The following is a 23393-nucleotide window of genomic DNA, read 5'->3' as shown; positions in this document are numbered from 1 at the left end:
TAAATTGGTAAATTCATTTAATACAGCCTGATTCCCTACTACATGTAGATTTTTAAGTTTTAAGAAAGATTTTTGGGACAGAGACAGATAAAGATCTAAAACTGAAATTTTGAACCACTCAGAAAAATCTTTTAAAGATAAAAAAAAATCGACCATTTCTCTCTCATGGAGAAAACCTAGAAATTCTCCTCTTCGATCATGGCCTCCATCGCCACCTGTTTCGCTGTAACATCGAAGCCTCGCCATCATCTGTACGACTCTTTCTCCTTGAAACCCCCAACCTTCTGTGAATTTCCGTACTTTAATTGTTCGAATTTTCAACCTTCAATTCTCCGTCGAAATGCCCCAAAATTTCGATACAATCTTCCAGTTATTAGATCGGGTATCGATATTCCAGCAGGAATTAAGCCTGGAAATCGAATTGAAACAGATAAGTTGCCAACTGACGTTAGGAAACGAGCGATGGATGCTGTTGATTCGTGTGGAGGGAGAGTTACTATTGGGGATGTTGCCAGTAAAGCAGGATTGAAGTTGAATGAAGCTTCGAGAGCATTACAAGCGCTTGCTTCTGATACTGGTGGATTTTTGGAGGTAATTGTTGTGAACTTTGGTTTTTGAATCGATTTTTTGAGGTTTTGAAATAGAATTAGCTTTGAATTTGTTGTTTTGAATTTGAATGGTGAAAATTGTGGTTTTAAATTAAATTTATTTAAGTGATAAGCTGTCGTTTTGATTTACTGTTGAATTTTGCGTAGATTTTTTTTAAGAATAAAAATAAAATAATTGCAATTTATTGTTAATTTAAGGGTACCCTTAGTAGCATTGCGAACCAACAGTAATGTAAATTTTTGAAAAAATATTAAAATATTGGAGTAAAAAATGAAATAACAAATAATGAAAGCTTAGCCATTAGCCTAATGCCTTGACAACTTATGAATGAAGGCCACTGAATTTATTATAGAAGCTTGACTGGACCCTTTTTCGAATTAACATCCACAGCAAAGCCTATACTGAAAGTAAGAAGGAACTTTTCTATGAAAAATCAATAAATAGTCAGTGAAAGTGGGTGCCAGTTAGCCAGTGTTTTGAGGGAAGGGTGTGGATACTCCTTCTATGTCTTTTTCCATCCTCGCTTGTATTTTCTTCTGGCGTAAGGCTTTCCATGAGTTTAGGGGTGTGTTTTTCGATGATCTTGTTACTAGGTGGGATTGGATTTGTACCATCGGCATTCCTTAGTTGTGCTTTGTATCTTTAGTTGGTCATCTCAACCACATTTTTAATAAATTCTTGTTGCATATATAAAGAAAGGTGAAGGTGGGTTTTGGACCTAAGTCATGTATAAACACTCGCAAACTTTAACCAACTTAGCAAATTTACACCTTCTATCATTTACATTATTTTATGACACTTGAAAACTGAATCATTTGTATTTCATATGTTATCAATTCTTAGCCATGCAGAATTTGCAATAATAGACAAGAAGTAGTGCTTTAAGATATATATATATATATATATTTTGGTAGCTTCTCTGAAGTTCTTGATTTAATGAGGGCAATCTTTTCAAGATGGTGTTGACAGGTCTCGGATGAAGGCGATGTTCTTTATGTTTTTCCAAGGGATTACCGCTCAAAGCTTGCAGCCAAATCATTTAGATTGAAAATTGAGCCATTGTTTGAGAAGACGAAGGTATTAATACTTGCTTATATGTTTTCAAGCTTGTTTTCCACTTAGAAAATCAAATTTTACTCTTGAGCAAATAATGCATAGAGGCTAATCTGCCCTTTACAGTCTGCAGGTGAATATTTAATAAGGGTTTCATTTGGGACAGCACTTATTGCTTCAATCGTTATCGTTTACACTACAATTATTGCTCTTCTTTCAAGTAGAAGGTATTTTATTTCAACCTTGACTCTTCAATTCCTTGCCACATAAGCAGCTTATGTTGATCCTTCCTTTCCCATTGTTTGTCTTGTTTCTGTAGTTCGTGTTGTTTCCCTTTTACAAATGTTCTGCTATTTCAGTTCCAATTCTTTGTTACAGGAAAATAGCGACTATATGAAATTGCTTATATCTTTTTCTGGTAACAGTGACGAAGACAATCGTGGAAGACGTGGAGGCAGATCATATGATTCGGGCTTCACCTTTTTCTTTCGTCCAACTGATCTGTTTTGGTAATATTCTTCAGATCTGACAGACTCTTACCAGTAAAAAGAACAGAAGAATCTTGTTTTCTAATGTTTTCAACTGATAGTTGTCCTCAGCTTTAATGCTACCTTTTTTCCCTATAGAAAGGCAACCATAAAGTAGTGTTCTGTATATTTGTAGAAAATAATATATATTGACTCCCGTTTGCCATTTCCTGCAGTCCTGAAATGCTGTTCATTTCTGGTCCACTTTGTTTTCTAGAATGACCTTGTGCCAAAAAAAAGAAGTCCTCATTCTAACCTTTTAAAGCTCCGTCCTTAGATTGATGTATTGTTGTGTGTACTCAATTCTCTTCATTTCAATACTTTATTGCATGATGTTGTATCTTTTCTTTTGTTCTTTCTTTTTGTTGGCTTTGTGTGATGGTTAGCACTTTCTTGTTATGATATTTTTTATGATAAATCTTCTAATTCTCTTTTAATGTTTTTGAGAATTTTTTTTTATTATAAATATTTACGTCACTTCCTGGAGCATTTCCAAAAAGACAAAGAAAATGAATTACTTATCATTTTTTACTTTTTGATCACCAAGTTTCTAGTTATATATTCTACAGTCTACATAAGAAGGGAAAATAAGTAAAAAATGAGAGAATTTTCAAGCCTTCCTTATTTGATGCATGAGATCTTGAACATTGAACATGATGTCATCCTCCAAATGAGGTCTATGTACACTCTAAGCATATTCTAAAAGTTGTTTTAAAATCATGCCTCTTGGCTTCCCTTGAGGGAGGAGGTGGATAAAATGTCTTGTGTCATTAAAGAAGTGTAAAAGCTTGTGAGGTGTACAAGGCTTTGGAAAAGGTAAATTCCCTCCACTTTCTACACCTTTATAGTGTATCATGTCGAAGGTGTGCATTGTACATGCATATGTTGGTGGAGACTATTTAGGTTGTAGTAGCTCTAAAAGTGCAATTTTATGTATTCTTTTTTTGTTCAAGACTCATGCAATCATCTATGCCCTCTCCCCTATATTGGGTTAGGAATGAAAGAAGTTTGTTGGGAACAAAAATCTAGAGAGAAGTGGCTAAAAGAATGTGATAATAATACCAAATTCTTTCATCGTATTAAAAATAACAACATAAAGTCCAATCATATTTCCAAGTTGAAAGTTAAGGGGGATATTTTAAAAGGGGAGGAGTAGATCCAGGATGGAGTGGTGCAATTCTATAAGAAATTGTATGCACAGGCTTGTTTGAAAAATAACAAGATAAAATCCAATCATATTTCCAAGTTGAAAGTTAATGGGGATATTTTAAAAGGGGAGGAGTGGATCCAGGATGGAGTGGTGGAATTCTATAAAAATTGTATGCACAGGCTCATATATAGATCGAGCTGGTCTGGATAATTTGGGAATATCTTCAGATCATAAAACTTGGCTAGAAATGCCTATAGAAATACTTGCAATTCCCAATCTTAACATTTTAGCAGGGTCCTTTGGATGTTAAGTGGGATCCTTTCCATTATCCTACTTGGGTCTTCCTCTTGGTTCGTCATACAAAAGCAAAAGCATATGGAATCTAGTTATTGAAAGAATAGGGAAGAGGGGGAAATTGATTTTAGTCAAATGTACTCTCACAAGTATTCTGGTTTACTTCTCATCCCCATTCTTGGAGTGCTGAGGTGAGGCTTGAGAAGTTGATTAGAGAGAGCTTTTCTATGGAATGATGGGGAAGGAAAATAGAAGTTTCATCCTCTGAAATGAAAATCAATGTGTTCTGCAAAGAGTTAGTCCACCTAAATAAAATAATTGACTTATCTGCTGTGCGATATCCTCAGTTTCATTATGTACACACGACACAAGAAATGGACATGAAATTATGAAGTTCAATGGGTTCTGAAAGAGATGTCAATATTGGAGGCTGCGTGGCAGCGACAAGATTGTCATCTAGTTGGGACAAGACGATGAAGACCATGGGAATGGGAATCTGTTGTCTAACGAATTTCAAGGTTGAATATGCTTACATTTTTTGAAGGTTCTCATCTTATAACCTTATAAAATATTTCACATTTTTTGGAGACAATAATAACTTGACAAACAATGGTTGCTTTGATCATCTGAAAGGCCTTTTGGTCCTATTGATAAGTTGATTCCTAAACAAACAAGCTCGGGTTTCTATAACCATTTTGTTACACAAAATCCTCTTCTATTCTGTATCGCCTTACATCTTCTCTCACACTGTACAAACAACTTGGAATGTGTAAATGATTATAATTTTTGAAATTTTTTATATCTCACAGAAATGTATCTGGTAGGTATTGGGATCCATACTACTACAGAAGACGGCAGACGAAAACAGATGATGATGGGATGAACTTCATTGAATCTGTAATGTGGAAGGGTCGATTCATTTGTTACCTTTTTTAGCTTGTGTTTCCAACTTCTAAAATGACTATTATGTGCAGGTTTTCTCATTTGTATTTGGTGATGGGGATCCAAATCAAGGAATTGAAGAAGAGAGGTGGAAGTTGGTAATACTTGAGCACTGAGTTCACTGATCCATTGCTTTCAGTGTTGCATACTTTGGCCTATTGGTATACTGTTGTAAATGTTCTTTCCTTTTAGCTTCCATAGTATTTGAAGTACACGATTCTTATAATCATATTTACTTGCATAATGCTCAAAGGTTGGGGAGATGGTGGTAATCTATGCGTGTCTGACAAAGATATTCAGGGACATGATGCTTAGCATCTTAGACAGTGCAGACAAAACAACATAAATTAATTGTCTATTTTGTAGTGTCCTTCATTTGTAATGCATTTTTAAAATTATGTGCAAATATACTTGGTTAATGAAGAATGCAGTGTGTACAGTCTTTATCAACAGTGCCAAAACAAATATTGGTCTAGAGTGTTGGGAGATAAATTGATATTACATAAGAGAAACTAGTTGAATATGCTGTCACTGTTTCAAGGAGTGATGCCTAAGCATTCCATGAATATTGATGGGGCTTTTAGGGCAAGCTTGCTTCTAGTGAGTCTAGATTGTCAAATTTTATGACTGTCTTAGTTCATAGAGTTTAACATGAAACATCCACAGAGTTGAACTAACCAGCGTTAAAGATGTTCCACGCTTCAGGTTTCTAAATTAGTGATGCAAACAACTCACTTTCCCCGTTTATAAAGGCAAAACTTTTATCTACTTAAAAGCTGTTAGGAGGATCCTTATCCATGATTGCTATAATGATAGAAAACTGTTCTAACTTGATTCCAATGCTTTTCTTTATGAGATCTTGTGTTAAGTACATGTGAACACACCTAGTATGGATAATCCCAGTGGGCATGACAACTTCTATCGGTAAGAAGGTTAAGTTTGTCCCAATCTCCGTGTAATTTGAGTGATGGGGAGCTCTCTTTCATGTGGGAAAGATCAAATATTGATGGTAACACCTAGTAAGTTATAACAGATTTTGGTATTCGATGATCCAATCATACCTATTTTAATAAAGAAGTAAGAAACATAAAGAAACTGTTGAACACGTTCTAATCTTTTATTTTATTTTATTTTATTTTCTTTTTAATTTGATAAGTATATTTCTGTCTTTTCCATTTCTGTTTATATTTGCATGGATAAAAAAAAATCATGGCGAGTCAGAACTGAGACAAAGAATGGTATCACCTGGACTCTTGGAGTGCTGGTTAGAACTGGACCTTATACTCTCACAGAGCCTGGATGTTGGGATTTCTTTTTATTCTTCTTGATCCAGTCTCATCTTAGACCTAAAACCATGGTTGGCTACATTTGCCCATTTTATTTCATTGAAATATGCTTCTTGCCTAATTGATAGAATTCTTTTTTCATTTAGAGGTTGGTATCTTGATTCATTTTGCATCTTTTCTTTTTTAAGTAAATCATTTTGTGTCTTCTAATGATAAACATTTTAAAAAATAATAATATTAGTTATTTTCTTTCAAATTTGTTTGCAGATTGGACAATACATAGCTTCTAATGGGGGTGTTGTCACAGCAGAAGAACTTGCACCTTATCTTGATGTACCGCCAATGTCGGAAACTGTGGTATGTGGTCATGCTTAATGTTTTAAAACACTGTTTGATGTTTTACACCTTTTGAATTATCTTTCAAAATAATAACACACCATGTAAGATAAACAATGGGTATCATCAAGCTCCTCCCAAAACTGCTGACAAAGATCTTTACCTGTATGTACTGTTAAAACCCCAATATTCCAGTGTTTATTACTAATTCCAAGCTCTTTTGTTTCTCAAGTTTCACCATACATTGTATTCCTGCATTCTTGAGCCCTGGATATTTTAGTTTTTCTGAAGTCCCTCGATTAATTCTGTGTTATTTCTTTCCAGGTTTATTTTCTTGAACATTCAAATTGACTTTATATAGCTTCTTAAACGTGGTTTCATTTTCAATGTCTCCTTTGGTTGACTACTGATCTTCATACCTGCAACACACTATTGATCTGTAGGACTCTTCTATTGGCTACGTAACCTCTTTCTTGTAATTCAGTTTGTTGCCAATGTTTAATATCTGCCTCATTCTGTATTGACAAAGCAAGACATCTCGACCAAATGGAATGATATGGAACAATACATTGGAAAAAAAGTCTTGGTTTGTGACGATATGTAAACATATGAAGACTAGATAAACTAAACAATTTATAATACTTAATTTAAGCTATAAATATGTTGTTCATCATTTACAATTTATAAAAACATATATGATAAATTCAAGTTTTAATTACTTTAGTTATATTTTTTATGCAAGGCAGTATGGTACTTTGATTTGAAACATATTTGCTGCTTGTATTTGGGTTTTATCTTTTTAATTATTTCAGTTTATAAATTTAAGAAAGGTATACTTCATGAAACTATTCTCTGAGCTTGGTCTTCCATCATTAAAATTATTTAAAGCAATTAAATGTTTTTCCCATTTATGCTTGTATTGCCAAAGCATTTCATTTCATTAGATTATTGTCTTGCAACTTTTACATTATTTCATTTGTTGGTGGCTACAGAATGATGAATCATACATTTTACCTGTGCTGTTGCGATTTGAAGGTCAGCCAGAAGTAGATGAAGAGGTGTGTTTGAATAAATATTTATGTTCCAAAAATGTTGGTACTTCTTAGTTCATGTCTGTTTCCACTTCAACTATTAGGACCATGACTAGCTAATAATATTTCTGTTTTTTGGATCATGGTGCATGGCACTGTAGGAACAGTTCTCTTCTTAATTGCCTAAACTGCTTTTTGTGCAGGGTAATATTCTCTATCGGTTTCCGTCTCTACAGCGAACAGCTTCTTCTCAGAGGAGTGGAAGAAAGGAATATGTTGGGAAACGATGGGCTGATTGGGTTGGCGGGCTTGAGAAATTTTTCAAGGAGAAGAAATGGCAATTCAGGTTTGTTCGCTCATTAATTTATAACTTGATAAAAAAAAAAATTGAGCTAATTTTTGCCTTCCCTATAATTCGGTTCTTGATGAATTTGCAGTAAAGCAAAGAACTCAGAGAGGGCAATGGTTGTAGGTTTGGGAGGACTTAATCTTTTTGGGGTTATTATTCTTGGAACCATGTTAAAGTATGGTTCTTCTAACACGAAATTTTACTACCTGGTTCTTCTCTCTGTTACCATTCTAACATCTTCACTTTTGTTTCTATGTCAAGGAATACTTCAATTGCACCAAGTGGATTTATTTCATTTGTTGCTGATATATTTCCTGTACTTCAGGTGTGATCTAATGTTTCAATTTATAATTAAATAAGTTGTTTTATGATGGGTAATGATTTGTATGTTGAAAAGGGGATAACTTTGGAAAAGTTTTACAAATATTAGATAAGGAAAAAGAAACATGGAGAACCTCCCCAATTGAAATAAAGCCCAAGCTTTACGTCTCATCCCATTGAACTATCGCCATGTATACAAAAAACTTTCATAATTTATCCTATCACTTTTACTGTCTTATAATTCTATGGTTCTCGGTTTAAGTTTGTGTTTGTGCATCAGTTCTAGTAGTTGTTGATAGGGGAAACCTGGGTAGTTGGTCAAGACGCTATGACCTGTCTGATCATGACTACTGCACCATCAGTTCCAAAGATCAGAAAATGTTGGATTAGCAGCTGTCAAGGGGAAATCAGCGTTTTAGAAAATCTTATGTAAGCGGCATTAATGTAGTCAGATACCTTATCTTTGAGGTTCACTAGGCTAGAATATGGAGAGAAACTTCCTTTGCAGAATACTAGTAAAATATAAGAACAAGTGGAAACTCCTCTTTACCTTTTGAGTACTTCAGAGTTCAGACATTGTTATGGTTCTTATGAATGATCAATTACGCATGCTGATACCAAGTGTTTAAAACTCCCAATCGATGCATAGAATTTTTTTTAAATAGGCAATGGATGCATAGAAATTTGCTGATTAAATTGGTTTCACTAGGGACTGATTTTCTAGTACTCAAAGAAATCAACTAAATCTGTTGACCATTTTGTTTAGATTTTGGTTTCTTGAGTTTTATTTTGTACTCCTCACAAGGGTGAGGTGGAAGTCTCTAATTATGCTCTCTGCTTGTATTTGTAGCTTCTATCAATTTGTTTTCTTTCCCTTTAATTAATTAATAAAAAATTACTGCAGATTTATGCTGGCTCCTTCTTTGCAATTCCTCTATTCCGGTGGTTCTTCCTTCGCAAGACAAATGCTGATATAGAGAAAAGGAACCGGGCAAGAGAACAGCGAGCTCGGGTACTTGAATTGCCAGATCTATCTCTAAAACGAAAGGTAATGTTATACAAAGAAGGGTTCTTCTTTCTCTTTATAAGGCTCTATCATGTCTGCATTGTATTGCTAACAATCCAGCATTCCAGCTTTACCTGTTAAACGAATTTTTTGTGTTTTGTTTAAAAACTAGGTGGATTTTATTTACCTTTCTTCTTTTCTGCCTAAAAAGAACTATTAGTATTATGCTTTTGTTCTGTGGTCTCCTTTTGTTGGGGTGGGGTTCTATTATCGGTATCATTGTTTTCATGGTATTCATGTCCTCGTCTTAGGATGAAAACCACAATTCATGATAAGGATGATGTCAACTTCCTTGGGCATCCCTTGGAGATTGAGTTACTCCCTTGGAAGGATACATAAGATCCTTGTAAATCATAGGTTGTGACCTCATACTTACGAAGCACACCTTATCTTTCTTCTATTTATTTATTTTTTTTTTTCAATTGTATGCAGCCATCTTCTATTATAGTTTTTCACCATTTACTTTTGAAATCTTGGGTTTAATTTCTTTTGTTCGGATGTGAGTTTTAGTTTTCACAACTGAGCATGCAAATTGATATGCCACCCCTTATAATTCTTTTCAGCTTGTAAGTGCTCGGGACATGGCCCAACGAACTGTAATTGGGCAGGACCGTATCGTGTACAGTACTGACAAGGACTTGTATGAACAAGACTATGATGCCCGAGAATGGGATCAGAGATTTCGGGAGATTGAGAAGTCAGATTGAGTAGAAGTGAAAATGAAAAATACCCATTACATCTCACGGTTGCCTGATAGAGAGAAATAGTTTACATATGAAGGGACAATTAGGGTTTCACATCATTGGAATGTAATTTCTTCACAATAGGGTTTATTGTATTGCTACCATTCTTATTATGTCAGGGTTTCTATCACACTATTTCATCTTCATCTTTGGGTAACCAAATTTGTATTCAGCCAAATGAATCATGTTCCTTCAATTCAATTCTGTCTAAAAGCTGAGTGAAAGAAAGGATTTGGATTTTTGTTGGGAGATCAGTAAATTCTTACACAGGACATCAACCTCACATAATCTCCTTTTCTGGCTACGAACGACATTAGTGTAAATAAAAGCAGCATTAATAATTTTCAATCTCAAATTTAAAGAATGAAAAATAATCTTGAGAGGCTAGAGCATTACCAAATGAGTTTCAAGAACACTTTGTACAGAAAATAAAAGTTGGGGCCTCATTTTGAAGCCGGTGAAGAGAAAAATCAGAGAATTTCTCAGCTGACATGTGAGCATTATTATCAAAAAATATAATCTGAGATCAGTAGAAAGAAATAATGTCCTCCAATTCATATCATATTTTCTTTTGGTCTTTAGAAACTTCAACTTGTATAGAACAATGCTCAAATTTTCTCAATCATACTTTCAGATTTTGATGAATGCTTTCACTTCACATTTAATGTCTGCCCACTTATTCATCTTAAAATGCTCATCTCTATTACACTCTGCAAATTATTATGATCTTGAAGACTCCATCATCTGATATTATAACATGACCAATATCCATAGTAATTTGATGGGATAGCCCATACAGAAATTAGGGTTCCAATCTGGACCCTTAACTACATAACAAGCAATTGATGTCATGAGGAAGGCCGCATGAATGATAATAGAATTATTTTTAATCGCATACCAAATGAGAGAGTAGTAAATATTATAGGAAAAGACATACAAACTAAACTTGAGTCCAGATATAATCTGGGATAGATCTTCTCTACAGCAATATCTGTAAAACCAACCACCTAATCAAAACCATCTTCTACAGGAACATAACTCAGTAGAGATCACCTTCCTTGTGTGTGTGAATCACGCAGTCTGACATTGGATATGCGATGCATGTCAGCACATACCCTTGCTCCATCTGTTTCTCATCGAGGAACGATCCATCCGACTGGTCAACGGAACCCGATACTATCTGCCCTGCACAAGTAGAGCATGCACCAGCCCTGCACGAGTAGGGATGTTCCAACCCTGCATTCTCAGCTGCGTCTAGTATGTAGGTGTCATCGGGTGCATCAAACTCAGTCTCTTCACCCTCAGGTCCAATAAGCTTGACCTTGTACACTGCCATTGATGATACCCTGAAGGAGGAAGATTTCAAGCCAAATGCCTTTGAAACGCCCTTTATAGAACCCAATGAAGATGGAATGTTGATTAAGGCACCAACATTTCTTCTCTGAGTTCCACTTTTGATCATGCTAGCTGAGGGGAGTCTCAAGGTCAACATGGTTACACCTGGATCCAAACAGAAAGCTCGATTCATCACTGAATATGTTGCAGACATTTCCTAGAAGGGTGTTCTATATAGTAGGATAAAAAATTATGTAATTGGATACAATTTTAAAATATTTATGTATATCCATGTGTTAAAAAGAACGAATATTTTAAATAAAAATAGGTATAAAGGTAAATTCAGTACACACTTTTATTTTTTACATAAACATTTTAAAATCGGATCTGATTAAGTAATTTGACCCAAAGTTCTATCCATTTCCGTATTTTTACATTCTAAACAATCCAAAGTCCGCAAGAAAGCAATTGGTATGATCATACAATTGAAAAGAAAATTGGATGAAGCCATCCATTTCTCTCAATAAAAAACACAACATTTGATGTCTAGAACTCTATGAGAAGAATCAACTCCTCTAACTCCTTGCTCAAGGCTCCATCTTCTAAAAAATTGTTGGAAATGATGATCTTATGAAACCATATTTTTCCAGCTGAACATGTATATATAGTCCAGAATAACGCCATTAAACCCCACACGTAGGTCACCGTAACTTACCCTACCAACCAACTTTATCATCCTTCGTTTAGAGTTAGGCACAAAAAGCTACATGGGAAGATGAAAAGCTAAAATTGACTGATAAACAGGTAACATCTTTGGCAAGTTAATTAAAACAGAAAAAAATAAAAACTCAACAGGAAGAGATATAAATGGAAGTTCACAAACATTCTCTATCACACAATATTATTTACATCTCATGCCATAGATTTTTCAAAATATTCGGTGTCAACATCAGATTCTGATGTCCAAAGGCCCTTTCTTTTCTTTTTCTCCAAAGAATTTGAATGGACATTTTAAGATCCCCCCTGCCCTTCTTGGAGAAGGATTTCTAACTTTCTTTTATGTTACAAGTAACAACAGTATTCCAGTCCCACTCCCACCTAATCATAGAAGAGTATTTATATAGAGGAAAAACAATACAGTATAAATATGTATTCTAATTACTATGTCATACTACATAATTCAAACATAACTCTTTGTATCTGTTTTTTTTATTTTTTGTATCTTTCAATTAAGCTGGACTTGAACCCATGACCTCAAAGTTGCATTGCAATATATCAACCAACTGGCTGAGTCAAAACCCCAAAATTTTGGTGGTACCACCAGATAACCAACCCTCCATTCCCTGTTTTTGATGAGATCAACAACTTGGTTGAGGGCAGGTTTTGAACTACAAACTTTGTCAACTAAGCTAGTTGGTACCTTCCTCTGTTAGTGCTTAGATTAAACAAAATCTTATAGATTACATAAGTCGTAGAAGAAATTAATAATAAAGTAATTCGCCAGAAAATTTAGTCCCACTGCCCAAAGTCCCAAACCATTGTCAAGAAAAAGGTAAGAATTGCACTTACCAGTTACAACAAAAAATATATGATGAAAAAGCATCTAAAGAGAGCTTTACATGAACAAATTCAATTCTAGGATAAAGATATTTGGGAATTAATGCTGTCTCCTATTTTCTATTACATAAAGATAAAAGGACTGAAACAAGGAGAGAGAAACAATAATTCAACCATAATTGCCCTAGTAACATATCTTAATATATAAAAAAGGATTTTTAAATGCGCATGTTAGGGTTTAGGTTCTACAATTCACAACACAGGGGTTTAGTTCATACAAATTACCAAATGTTATAAAACATTTCGCACTCGTGATTGGCATTTTCGATGTCATCAATATAAAAAATAACTCATGAAGAAACATAAATACCATCAAACTGAAAACGAATCGCACAAAACCTCATAAAAAAAACCTAATTAAACACAATTTCTCGACCTAAAAGAGCTAATCGAACTCATCACAGAGCGATCAACCAAGAAATGAACATAAATGAAGGAATTTTCACCTTTCTTGAACTTTAAACAGATTCCAACCTACAAACCTAACAAAGACCAAACATCACAAACAATACTAATAAACACAAACGAAACAAGAAACTGAAACCTAACAACAGATCAAGATGAGAAGCTCGCATTAAAATGGATTCAATATCAGCGAAGAAGATCTTACCGATCGCAGAAATTTGGTTTTCTCTCTCTCTCTCTCTCAATCTCTATCAGATTATAGAATCGAGAGATTCAATTTGGTTGAAATATATAAAGAAAGTTAGAGATGCGTTTCAACGCCTCTTCAGAAATCATTGCTAAAACGACCCAATAAAAGAAATGCCTTTTCGTTATCATCGAAGATCGATTTGGCTACGTAAGGAAAACTATAGTATCTAACGTCGTTGGACACCGAGGGTCCAACTAATGGCTGAAATGGAAACAAATTCTCTAGGGATTCCCATGGGTTACTTACTAACCTTTTAATCTTCGTTTGATCTCTAGGAAAGAAAACCTATAGAAAAGACGTATCAAAGTTGGGTCCCGTTCGGCACCCTAAGTTTTACCACACACTTTAACAAATGCGTTTTGTCCTACATGGGTTAGAAGTTTCGGAATGAGTTGATTTTTGGTGAGGATGATCTCTATGGTGAGGAGATCATCCTCACCAAAAATCAGCTCATTCCAAAACTTCTAACCCCATTAAAAATGATTTACAAAAAATGGACGGTCCACGATTTTTCAACTTGTTAACATAGGGCTAAACATTTCGGAATGGGCTGATTTTTGGGGAGAATGATATTCTAATCATAGAGATCATCCTCACCAAAAATCAGCCCATTCCAAAACTTCTAACCCATGTAGGACAAAAAACGTTTGTTAAAGTGTGTGGTAAAACTTAGTGTGCTGAACATTTCCCATCAAAGTTAGGGTTGCCAATCCGATTAGGATTCAATCAGACCTGGAATTGATCCAATAAGTATGGATCGGATTCTTATCAAATTGAGTTTTTATCAGATTTTAATATTAAGATCCAAATCAATAATTGAATCGAGCAAAATCCAATTTGATTTAGAAAATTCAAATCAACTTCAAAATATAACATAATATATATACCTTCTATTTTAATATATTCTTGGATTGGGACATAGTTTATCTAGATCTGACCCAATCAAAATTATCGATCTAGACTTGAAGTAATCAGGTCGAATTTCAGGTCTAATTCATAACTTCCGATGTAGATCAAAGATGATTTGAGTTCCAATACTAGTCTAAACTCTGAAGGGAAAAAGGATTGGAGTGGAAAGCAATCAAATTGGTTTGGATCAACCATGGCCCAACTCGAGACCCAAATCGACACCATGATCCATTGAAAGCCCCATATAACATACATAAATCAACTATAGCGCTATGATGTGGATGAATCATTGTTTTTTTTAGTCGTGATAATCGACTCCCCCACATGGCATACTCACTTGACATGGGGTGTGCCAGAACCATAGACTTTATGCCTTATGATACAACCGCACTTCCCCATAAGTTTGTGCAGTTGTGTATTCCGATGAAAGAAAATTTATGATTTTGGCACACCCCCATGTCAGGTGAGTATTTTGAGTATATCACGTTGGGGTGTCAAATTATCATTACTCTTGTTTTTTTTTTTTTATGATCACACCCACCTTCCCTTTCTTTTTTTTCTTTGATAACCAAGTATCCCTGTAAACATTGAATTGTGCCAGTATTTGAGTTTTATCTAGTCCATAGACTATGGTCGTGTCCAAGGACCAGTCCCAGGGCAAATACAACGCCCGCATATCACACATACTAGGTAAGTGGGTGTGCCCTCGTGGGTGGCCCAGGAGGAATTAATGCTTATACTAGGTATCAAACTCATGACCTACAAACATTAATCACTTATCGGTCTAAAATTGGCATTGAGCCAAAGAAACTTTTTGAATTGGATTTCCGCTAAAGTGAGACAAGCTTTCAGGGAACTACAAATGGCAGTGGATTTGTCTAATTGTTGTGACAATTGTTGTCTTCTTCATCATTTTCCATTTCAATCTTTTATTTTAGAAACTCTTTTTGGTGTGTCTATATCATAATTAAGTGTATCATTATGTATAACCTCATTGATTAACATATATCAAAACAAAACAAAAAAAAGTTGATGTGGCAATATAATCTCGGGCTGAATTCCTTAACAATGAAGGTAATTGATGGAACATATCATAGTATATATCATACACATTCAATAAAGCTATTAATTAAGTCAAGCATATGTACATGCACAGTTGTATCCTCCAAAACTTCAATAAATGCATCATCATAGCACGTGAAAAGCATATATACAGTATTAATTGTACCATCACAACGTGATCAACATGTTTGTAGTTCCTTTGATTTTGGTTGGGGGTCTGCCTAACTAACCCCAACCCCCTAACCCCCTAATCTTCACGGTTTAGTTGTGTTTTGGGAAGGCAAGCGTGAAGTTGGGTCAAAAGAGTTGAACCTAAACTAGCTAAGTTGGCATAAAAAATTAAAAAACAAAAAAAAACTCCCATATTCTATTCTTTAGTATATAAGGAATTAACATTTGCATCACGAGTTATGACTGCTACTCTGTTCTATGGAACTTTTATTAATGTCCACACATAATTCTGGCCATGTTAATGTGAAATCCACATCATTCCAGCTGTGTAAATGCAAAATCCAACGGTCGGGATAAAAGATGTAATTTGAGATTTAGAATGAAAATCCATAGACTAATGAAAAAAAGAAATCATATATTCACATGACATCCCGACCGTGTAAATGTGAAATCCAACGATAAGTAAATGGTTTCGATGACAAGACCACAAGCCTTAAGAAGCAGAGGACTTAAGTATGAACCCCCACCTTAGGGGACCGCCTTCCTTCAAAGGTTTTATTTCAGAAATTATTTGGTGCGTGTTGTGAAGAGGATTGTATCTGTTCCGAGGATTAGTCAAATGCTCTAAAAGGTCTGATACCTCAATTCCTAAAAGAAAATTAGGGATTTTAAGAAATTGTATAAAGTGGTTTAGGTTTTTGGATTTTGAAGGTTTTAAAGACTGACTATATAGCATCCATCATCCAGTGTGTATTAAGGTACTAAGTGGAAATTTAACATTAAAAACAGAAGTTAGAACTTATGTTTAGATGTGCTAGAATTTATATACTGAAATTAAAATAGAAACAATATGTAATGAAAGTTTCTATTTGTATGTTTACTTCTACCAATCCGATTAATGCAATTATGCAATGTATGCCCAATGAGATTAAAAGACACCAAAATCTTCCAGGATTTGTTGGATTGCATTGCAAAATCAAATTCCTGAACTTAAACCGAGGTAATTTAGATATGCCCCCCACATTTTGTTAAATATTGGAGATACCCCTGTGTTTTGAAATTGGTGTCATCTCTTCCTTGACCTCAGTCCTCCAAGTATACTGACATGAAAAGACTCAGATGCCCTCATCTTCAAAATCTAGCCAATACATAGACCCTAGATTTTAAATCCATCTTTCTTTCTATTTCCCCAAAAACCCTATTTGTTTACCAGGCATCTTCATCCATCATTTTCTACCTTGGTATCTTGAATCTATTCAACCTCATCTTCATTTTCTACCTTGCCTTGCCTTGCCTCTTTACGTAGATTTTTCTACTAAAAATTTCATCATTTTATACTTCTTCCAAAATTATATATTGCATTGACATTTGAAGTAAAAAAAAAAATTTAGGATAGATGATGAGGGTAAAAAATTTTGTCCATAAGAGGTTGTTGATGACTGGTTTTGAGATGAAAAATCTGGATTTTTAATTATAGGCTGAAGACTTGAACATTTGAGCCTTTTTCCCATTAGTCTATTTAAAAGACTCAGGTCAAGGGATGAATATCATCTGTTTCAAAACACAAGGGATATTTTTAATATTCAATAAAATATGGGGGGCATGTTTAAATCACCCAAAAAATAACAAGAAAAAGTTGAGAGTGAGAGACCAATACTGGATTTCTTTCTCTCACGAGGTTGGGTGGAAAAATAAAATCCACCCAACACTAGTTCATAGATTAACGAAGGCAAAAATTCATTTTCATGGAAAATGAACAATCAAACCACCACGAAATCTATTATCAATTATATGAAAAATGCCTTTCCCTTCCGACTTCCATGCCTAATCAAACATATAAGAAACCCTGTAAAGAAAAAACAGGGAACAACAAGAGGTAGATAGAATTTTATCTCAAAAATCTTATTAGAATCCCAAGATATCCAACATCTTTACTCTTTAATATATCATTTTTTTTCTTTTCAAACCCAAAAGGTACTTGGTACAAATTCTAAATTCAAAAAAACCTTTCATAAATGAAACTTCCCAGAGGAGAAAAAATGGATTCGGTCTCTCTTGGAAGAAAAGAAATGAATTCAATGGTGTCTTACACATCCAGGCAACTCATTTAATTTTGAGTCGTGGTAACCTGACGGCCCCTCTCTGACATCCACCCCATAAATAAAAATAAATAAATAAATAAAAACAGTAGATCCTTTGCCTCGGGATACATAATAAAAAGATTTATAATTCTGTGTATCCCAAGGCAAATGATCTACGGCTCTGTGAGAAGGGCAGGAGGGGTTGTCAGAAAATCATTAGTCTTTAATTTCAGTCAAAGATCACTCATAGAATCCACTATGTTATAGTTTGGGAAATTAAAACCCGGTAGAATTAGAAACAACCACTTAAATTAAGTTCAATCAACATCACATTAAAACTAACAATTTATGATTGAAATATTCATAAACAATCAACTTAAAGGAAATTTTAAGCATTTCGACAAAACATTCACCAGTCTTTCTCACACTACCTCTTCTCATGACAAGTAAAACAAACTCCTCAGAAGATGCGAACAGGCTTTCCCATGGAACTCTTCAGGTACAAGCACCTCACCTGATTTCCAAGCACACCCAGAATCATCAAATCAATTATTGATAGATGTTTATTGAGACTTCTATAAATAAAATTATCAATTGAATCTGAATCTCTTGCAATAAGAAAATAATGCAAGGTGAAAATTGCCACACAAAAAAATACAAGAAAACAATGTCAAAAATTCAAATGTTATGTAAGAAAAACACAAATTATGATCCACATAAATATGCAAGCAGAGAGATTAGAGACTGAAAATGAGACACGTTCAGGTGCATAAGTCATTGAAACTGTCCAACTCTCAGTAAAATAATTAATCATTGAAACCGAGCAAACAAATCCGTGGGGATAGCGGATCAAGCATAAATACAAATGTTAAAGAAATGGGTACAAATAAAAATAATGGTATAGTCAGAGGAAATTAAGAAGAAGTTTAGTTTGTTTTCCTCCAAACGAAACACAAAATTCAAATTTCACGCAATTTCATTTCATGGCTGTGGCTTAAAGGAAAGGGTGAAACTCACATTTTGCCAATTCTTCTTGAGCAATGATACAAGAAAATTGACAGAGAGTTGCACATTCTGGAAGATCTGCTTATCCTCCATTCCACAGTTGCCAACAGCAACTCCCATGCAAAGAACCTTCTTCAGTTGAAACTTAACCATAGCCTTGGTTTCATTAACTTTTGACTCCAAGGACTCCTGGTGGGTGACAAGTGTTGGAAACTTTCCTGCATATAGGCAAAAAAAAATGCGTTAGTTGACTGCAATTTAAAAAAGCTTGAGTGCCATAATCATTCTCTAACAGAATCAAACCAACTGAATGATCCTAAGCATCCAATAAAAAGATAAATTGGCCACAAGCATTAATCCCATCCAGAACAATGACATTGATTGGGTGGTTATGATTACCCAAAGATCGGGACAGGATCAATCTTTCATTGGTCGGATCGATTTATCAATACCGCAAGTCAACCTTCAAGCACTTCATTTTCAACAATTTTCAATTATTTATACCCAAAAAAATTGGAAGATTAAAAGTATAATATACTAATTTTAATTAAATTTAAAAGATAAGTTATTAACACAAATAACCATAATGTAACATTGAAGATTGATACATTGCATATAGTTTACTCACCACCATAAAGAAAGCAATGAGCATTTAGTCAAGATGAACTGATTGAGACTTAGGGATTACTTTGAAGCTAATTATTGTTCATGAAAACCAAAGTACAAAGAACAATGAACATTGACTACTCTTATAATAACAATAGAACCTACGATCAATAAAGTACTTGCCTGCTTTGTTGAGACCAGGGCCAAGAAGACGAGGAATCTGCTTAATGACAGCTTCTGATGCCAGAAAAGCATGGTATTTCTTAGCAAGTTTCTTGACCAATTTCTTATTTTTATTAAGCTTCTTCAGCCCTTCCACGTCCATGTAGTCCAATCCTATCTTCTCTGCCTGTAATTAAAATTAACAAAACATTACTTCAAGATAACCACTGAGCAAAACATAGTTCCAATGTATAGAATTCCTGAATTGGACCTAAGTTATAGTACTATCCATTACAAAAGAAAGCTTCAAAGATGGAAAAGCCTACATACTAAGTTGAATAGAAAAATTAAAAAAAGTCAATATTTAGCATTGTATAATAAGAATTCAAGATTCAAACTATAAAAAAAGGTGTAATCACGCATATTGCATGACATGTCCAAAATTCTCTTGTCTCATGAGCTGTACAAGTCAAATAAAATTACCTCTTCCACATGTTGAGCATCACCGAGCATGCAAACTTTCATCTTTGGGCGAGGGATATGCGGAAGCTTCACGGAACCACTGAAACGCTTGTCCTTCTGAGGGTCATAGTTCTTCAACCCAATCTGGAGCTCAAGTGTCTCCACAAAGTTACGTTTTTTCTCACGGGCATCACCAGTGACCTGGGTGATGGCTTCTCTCAACACATCGCTCTGAAGCTTACTACAAAGGAAGAAAAAATGCAATGGAGTGAGTCGTGAATCAATAACTTGATTAGTAAGGAAATATAATAGATTTTGGGGAAAACAAAAATGTTTTAAATAAATATATATATTTGAGCAGTTCGGAGCCCCATCAAGGTGCATGAGCTGTAACCAAAAATCATGTAGAAAAGCCTACCAACTCATTAATCCCCAGAAGACCACTTCTTGGATGGGCATTCCACATACCTAACAACTATTGAGAAAACTTAACTTTTTTTGTAAGTATAAATTTCATTAAAACAAAACAGAAAGGCGGTTGAGGAAACCAGCCCAAGTACAAAGGACTGCAAAGAAGAATACAAAGGAATTAGATTACAAACCCAACCCAATATACATGAAAGTCCTCAAAGAAGAATCCTCTAAAAATTGGACAGAAAGAAAATTTGGGCAAGTGGCCCACGAAACAGATTACCCTTATCTGAACACTTATGATATTAGAGATACGCTCCCTCGTGACCCAATAACAGAGAGCTCTGATCATCATACTAACATATAAGGTTTAGGCAACACAATTTTTTTATAGCACAGGAACCCATTTCTAATTTCACATACAAAGTAGATAACAATATAGTTGCTGATAGCCGATAGTGCATAACAGGAACAAGGAGTGTCTCTCTCAATTTTCCTATTGAGTTCTCAATAAAATGCCATGACACTCATGGAGCAATTCAACTCAAGAATCCCCTTGATCTACAAAGGTTTTGAGCAAATGCGGATTCACCACTATGTCACTAAACAATAAACACAATTAAGGTTTTTTTCCTTCCCAATCTATGACAGTAAAGAAAACATAAGCGACTCCCCAACATTACTAAAACACTTATTTCCAATTACAAATAGATCAACCTTGATCTTCACCTCTTTGAGATTTAAATATAACTACCTTCAAACTTAACCAAATGATTCAATCCACTCATGATACAATCTTCGGTTTCCATATCAAATATAACCCAATTAGTCTAACTTAGAAATTTAAAACAAACATAAGCTACAGAATCACTTAAGAAAACCATTTCACACTACGCAAGAAAACACCCCAAAACCTTGGAACATGAAAAAAATTGTCTAGTTTTAAAACCATTGAGAACTTTAAAAAATGCATCTCAGACTAAAACATCACAGAGAACTAACATCAAGATAACGAATCAATATAAAAATTTGAAGGAATTAGTACCTCATCGTTACAAATTCTGCGGTTCCTCTACAGATCAATCTCCTGTCTCCGAAATCAAACAATCAAGAATCAGCAAACCTCAGATGAAGATAACAGAATGAGAAAAACCAGATTTTCTATCTGCGTGGAACTTATTCACAGAAATCGTTTCAAAACTTGCTTTGCTGCGAAATCCAGGCTTTCTATGATAAATTTTAATAGATCTGATGTTCCAGTTAAGAGATCTAAATCGAAAACCCTTGAAATTTCTAGGGTTTCTATGTTAAATGGACGACAAGAGAAGGGGAACTCACCAGAGAAAACGAAAAGAAAACCCTACACTAGGGTTTCTCAGTGCGGCCTCCTTTTCTCTCGTGGGAGTTTTTCATAAGCTTTAAATACCTGTATTCTATCCAGGGTTTTGAAACTCGGTATTGCGTCTCCTCTCGTCTCGGTTCGGACACCACCGATACCGAGTTAACTCGATTTACAGTTATTTAGTAATACTTATTTATAAATAAGTGATTATAATTTTTGATAAAATAAGGTGATAATCATCTATTATTTTCTCTCTTTTTTTAATTATATATTTTTAAATTTTACATAGATTTAAATTGATTTACACATTTTTGTGTCGTCCAAAAAGGGACAGGTCTTGAGTTCAAGTCCCCCTCATTGGCCACTAATGGGGATTTGTCCCGACTTATATTTTTTATTTTATTTTTTGCTTATTGTAAGTATCCTGACCTTTTGGATGAGACTAATCACACACAACACCCCCTTCAAAAATTCCTACATGCAACTGGTTGAGACAAGGGTCAACTGGATCTTGGAGAGTGGCCCCAAGGAATTCATTGATGGTTTCTAACACTTGACCTACCCTTCTTGAGGAGCTTATCAAGGTTATGCTTGCCACTAGGCCAATCATTTGGGGTTATTATTTCCAACTTACTTGGTATGTGTGATTTATGGGGGTATTGCATGAATCCGAGGGATTTGAGCGAGATATGATGTTCTAAAAGACAAGTTGTCTTACCCCTTGATTGGCAAATGGATCTGAAAATCCCCGTCATAAAAAAAAAAGAAGATAACTCAGGATGAGTAAACTCGATATACATGGAGACAGACAAAATGAGAAGGTACCTAGTTTTAAAATCATGATTATCATCTTGTTATATTGTTTTTGTTGATTGATAAAATATTCACTTGTAAAATTGTTTTGGTCAGGGATTGAAACTTGGATTCTAGTATTAAAAAACTACGTGAATTTGATGGTATCAACCTTAGTAACCAAAGCGTGGAGCCAAAATCGAACTATTAAATTAAAGTAAGGATCGGTGACCATCAACGGACCTTTCTAATCATATAAAACCCTTACTAAAATCAATAATTTGCACAGATCTGCTGAAAATAAGGCCTATATTCGCATTTGAATTGACCTAAACTTATGTGATGGCTTGAACCGAGCTTTCTACTAAATCAAAGAAGCAATAGAGAAGAACTAATGGACAGACTAGACCACATAATACTTTTTACTAGAATGAAAAGAAAGATAAGGGATTCACAGGCAGAGGATAAAAGATACTATTTAAAGAAGCGATTCGTTAAACAAGGGATGAGCGTTGCCCAAGCAGTTTAAACCGATTATTGTACAGTTGACCTCAAACCTATTCCGAATTGCAAAAGCAGAAGGGTGCACTAAGGCTTTGAATCTTCTGGTTTCTCCTCCGCTTGCAAGGATGTGGTTTGCTACCACCCCTTCTTGAATTCAACTTACAAAAAGAACAAACAAAACCCAAAAACTGAATTCAATGAGAATTTTGTATGATAAGATCCAGTGAAACGATTGTACGAATCGATAAAGTGGGTAAAAGTGGTTCTTAAACCCCTTTGGGGTGCACCCCAAACCGAGAAAAGAAATGACTATGCTAATCAGATGCAATTATCATTGACATCAAACATTTCTTTTAAATATATAAAGAATCCATTAATGTTTAAGACAAAAATAAACAAACATTTTTTTTACCGATAAAAATAAACAAACTTAATGCGGTCGATGGAGTAAACTTCCTCATGGAGAGTGGGTTTCTAACATTTCAAGAGAGAGTTATAATATTTTGGGATTGGAGATTGGAGAAGGATTCGCTTCCCAAAATTCAACTTTTTTTTAGTTTGTTACATATTGG

At 34.7% G+C, this 23393-nt stretch overlaps 3 protein-coding genes across 6 annotated transcripts in view; 1 reads left to right on the top strand and 2 right to left on the bottom strand.

Moving 5' to 3' along the window:
• Window positions 1–71: 71 nt before the first annotated feature.
• LOC147395485 (Iron-sulfur cluster biosynthesis family protein) lies at window positions 72–9908 on the top strand. The gene is made up of 13 exons (XM_086450402.1): window positions 72–591; window positions 1579–1686; window positions 1789–1889; window positions 2088–2171; window positions 4458–4530; window positions 4608–4673; window positions 6129–6218; window positions 7190–7255; window positions 7432–7574; window positions 7666–7752; window positions 7839–7902; window positions 8803–8946; window positions 9528–9908. The coding sequence occupies exons 1-13, from the start codon at window positions 199–201 to the stop codon at window positions 9669–9671; spliced, it is 1563 nt and encodes a 520-aa protein (XP_086306528.1). The 5' UTR covers window positions 72–198; the 3' UTR covers window positions 9672–9908.
• A 666-nt stretch (window positions 9909–10574) lies between these two features.
• LOC147395479 (ferredoxin, root R-B2-like) overlaps window positions 10575–23393 on the bottom strand; it is a 93967-nt gene continuing 81148 nt past the window's right edge. Inside the window, exons 1-3 of one of the 3 annotated variants that reach the window (XM_086450412.1) lie at window positions 13270–13310; window positions 13106–13141; window positions 10575–11207 (exon numbers count right to left, since the gene is read on the bottom strand). In XM_086450412.1, coding sequence (XP_086306538.1) covers window positions 10747–11199 — 453 coding nt within the window. In that variant the 5' untranslated portion in view covers window positions 11200–11207; window positions 13106–13141; window positions 13270–13310 and the 3' untranslated portion in view covers window positions 10575–10746. Of the gene's footprint in view, window positions 11208–12884; window positions 13025–13105; window positions 13142–13269; window positions 13311–23393 lie in introns of those variants that run through there. The other 2 variants (XM_086450411.1, XM_086450410.1) reach the window with 2 other exon arrangements.
• LOC147395484 (large ribosomal subunit protein uL1) lies at window positions 17827–21636 on the bottom strand. 2 transcript variants are annotated; one of them, XM_086449834.1, is made up of 6 exons: window positions 21522–21636; window positions 21229–21270; window positions 19794–20013; window positions 19332–19497; window positions 18555–18760; window positions 17827–18051 (listed from the first exon to the last, which is right to left on the bottom strand). In XM_086449834.1, exons 2-6 carry the CDS (start codon window positions 21231–21233, stop codon window positions 17998–18000), a joined length of 651 nt encoding a protein of 216 aa, XP_086305960.1. In that variant the 5' UTR covers window positions 21234–21270; window positions 21522–21636; the 3' UTR covers window positions 17827–17997. The 2 variants fall into 2 exon arrangements, with proteins under 2 accessions (XP_086305960.1, XP_086305959.1); XM_086449833.1 differs by having other exon boundaries at window positions 21229–21274; window positions 21522–21627.

Source organism: Akebia trifoliata, chromosome 8, assembly GCF_017979445.1.
Source record: "Akebia trifoliata isolate Shusen 1 chromosome 8, ASM1797944v1, whole genome shotgun sequence".
In the NCBI taxonomy this organism is placed as follows: Eukaryota; Viridiplantae; Streptophyta; class Magnoliopsida; order Ranunculales; family Lardizabalaceae; genus Akebia; species Akebia trifoliata.
This window is presented reverse-complemented; position numbering and strand designations above follow the sequence as displayed.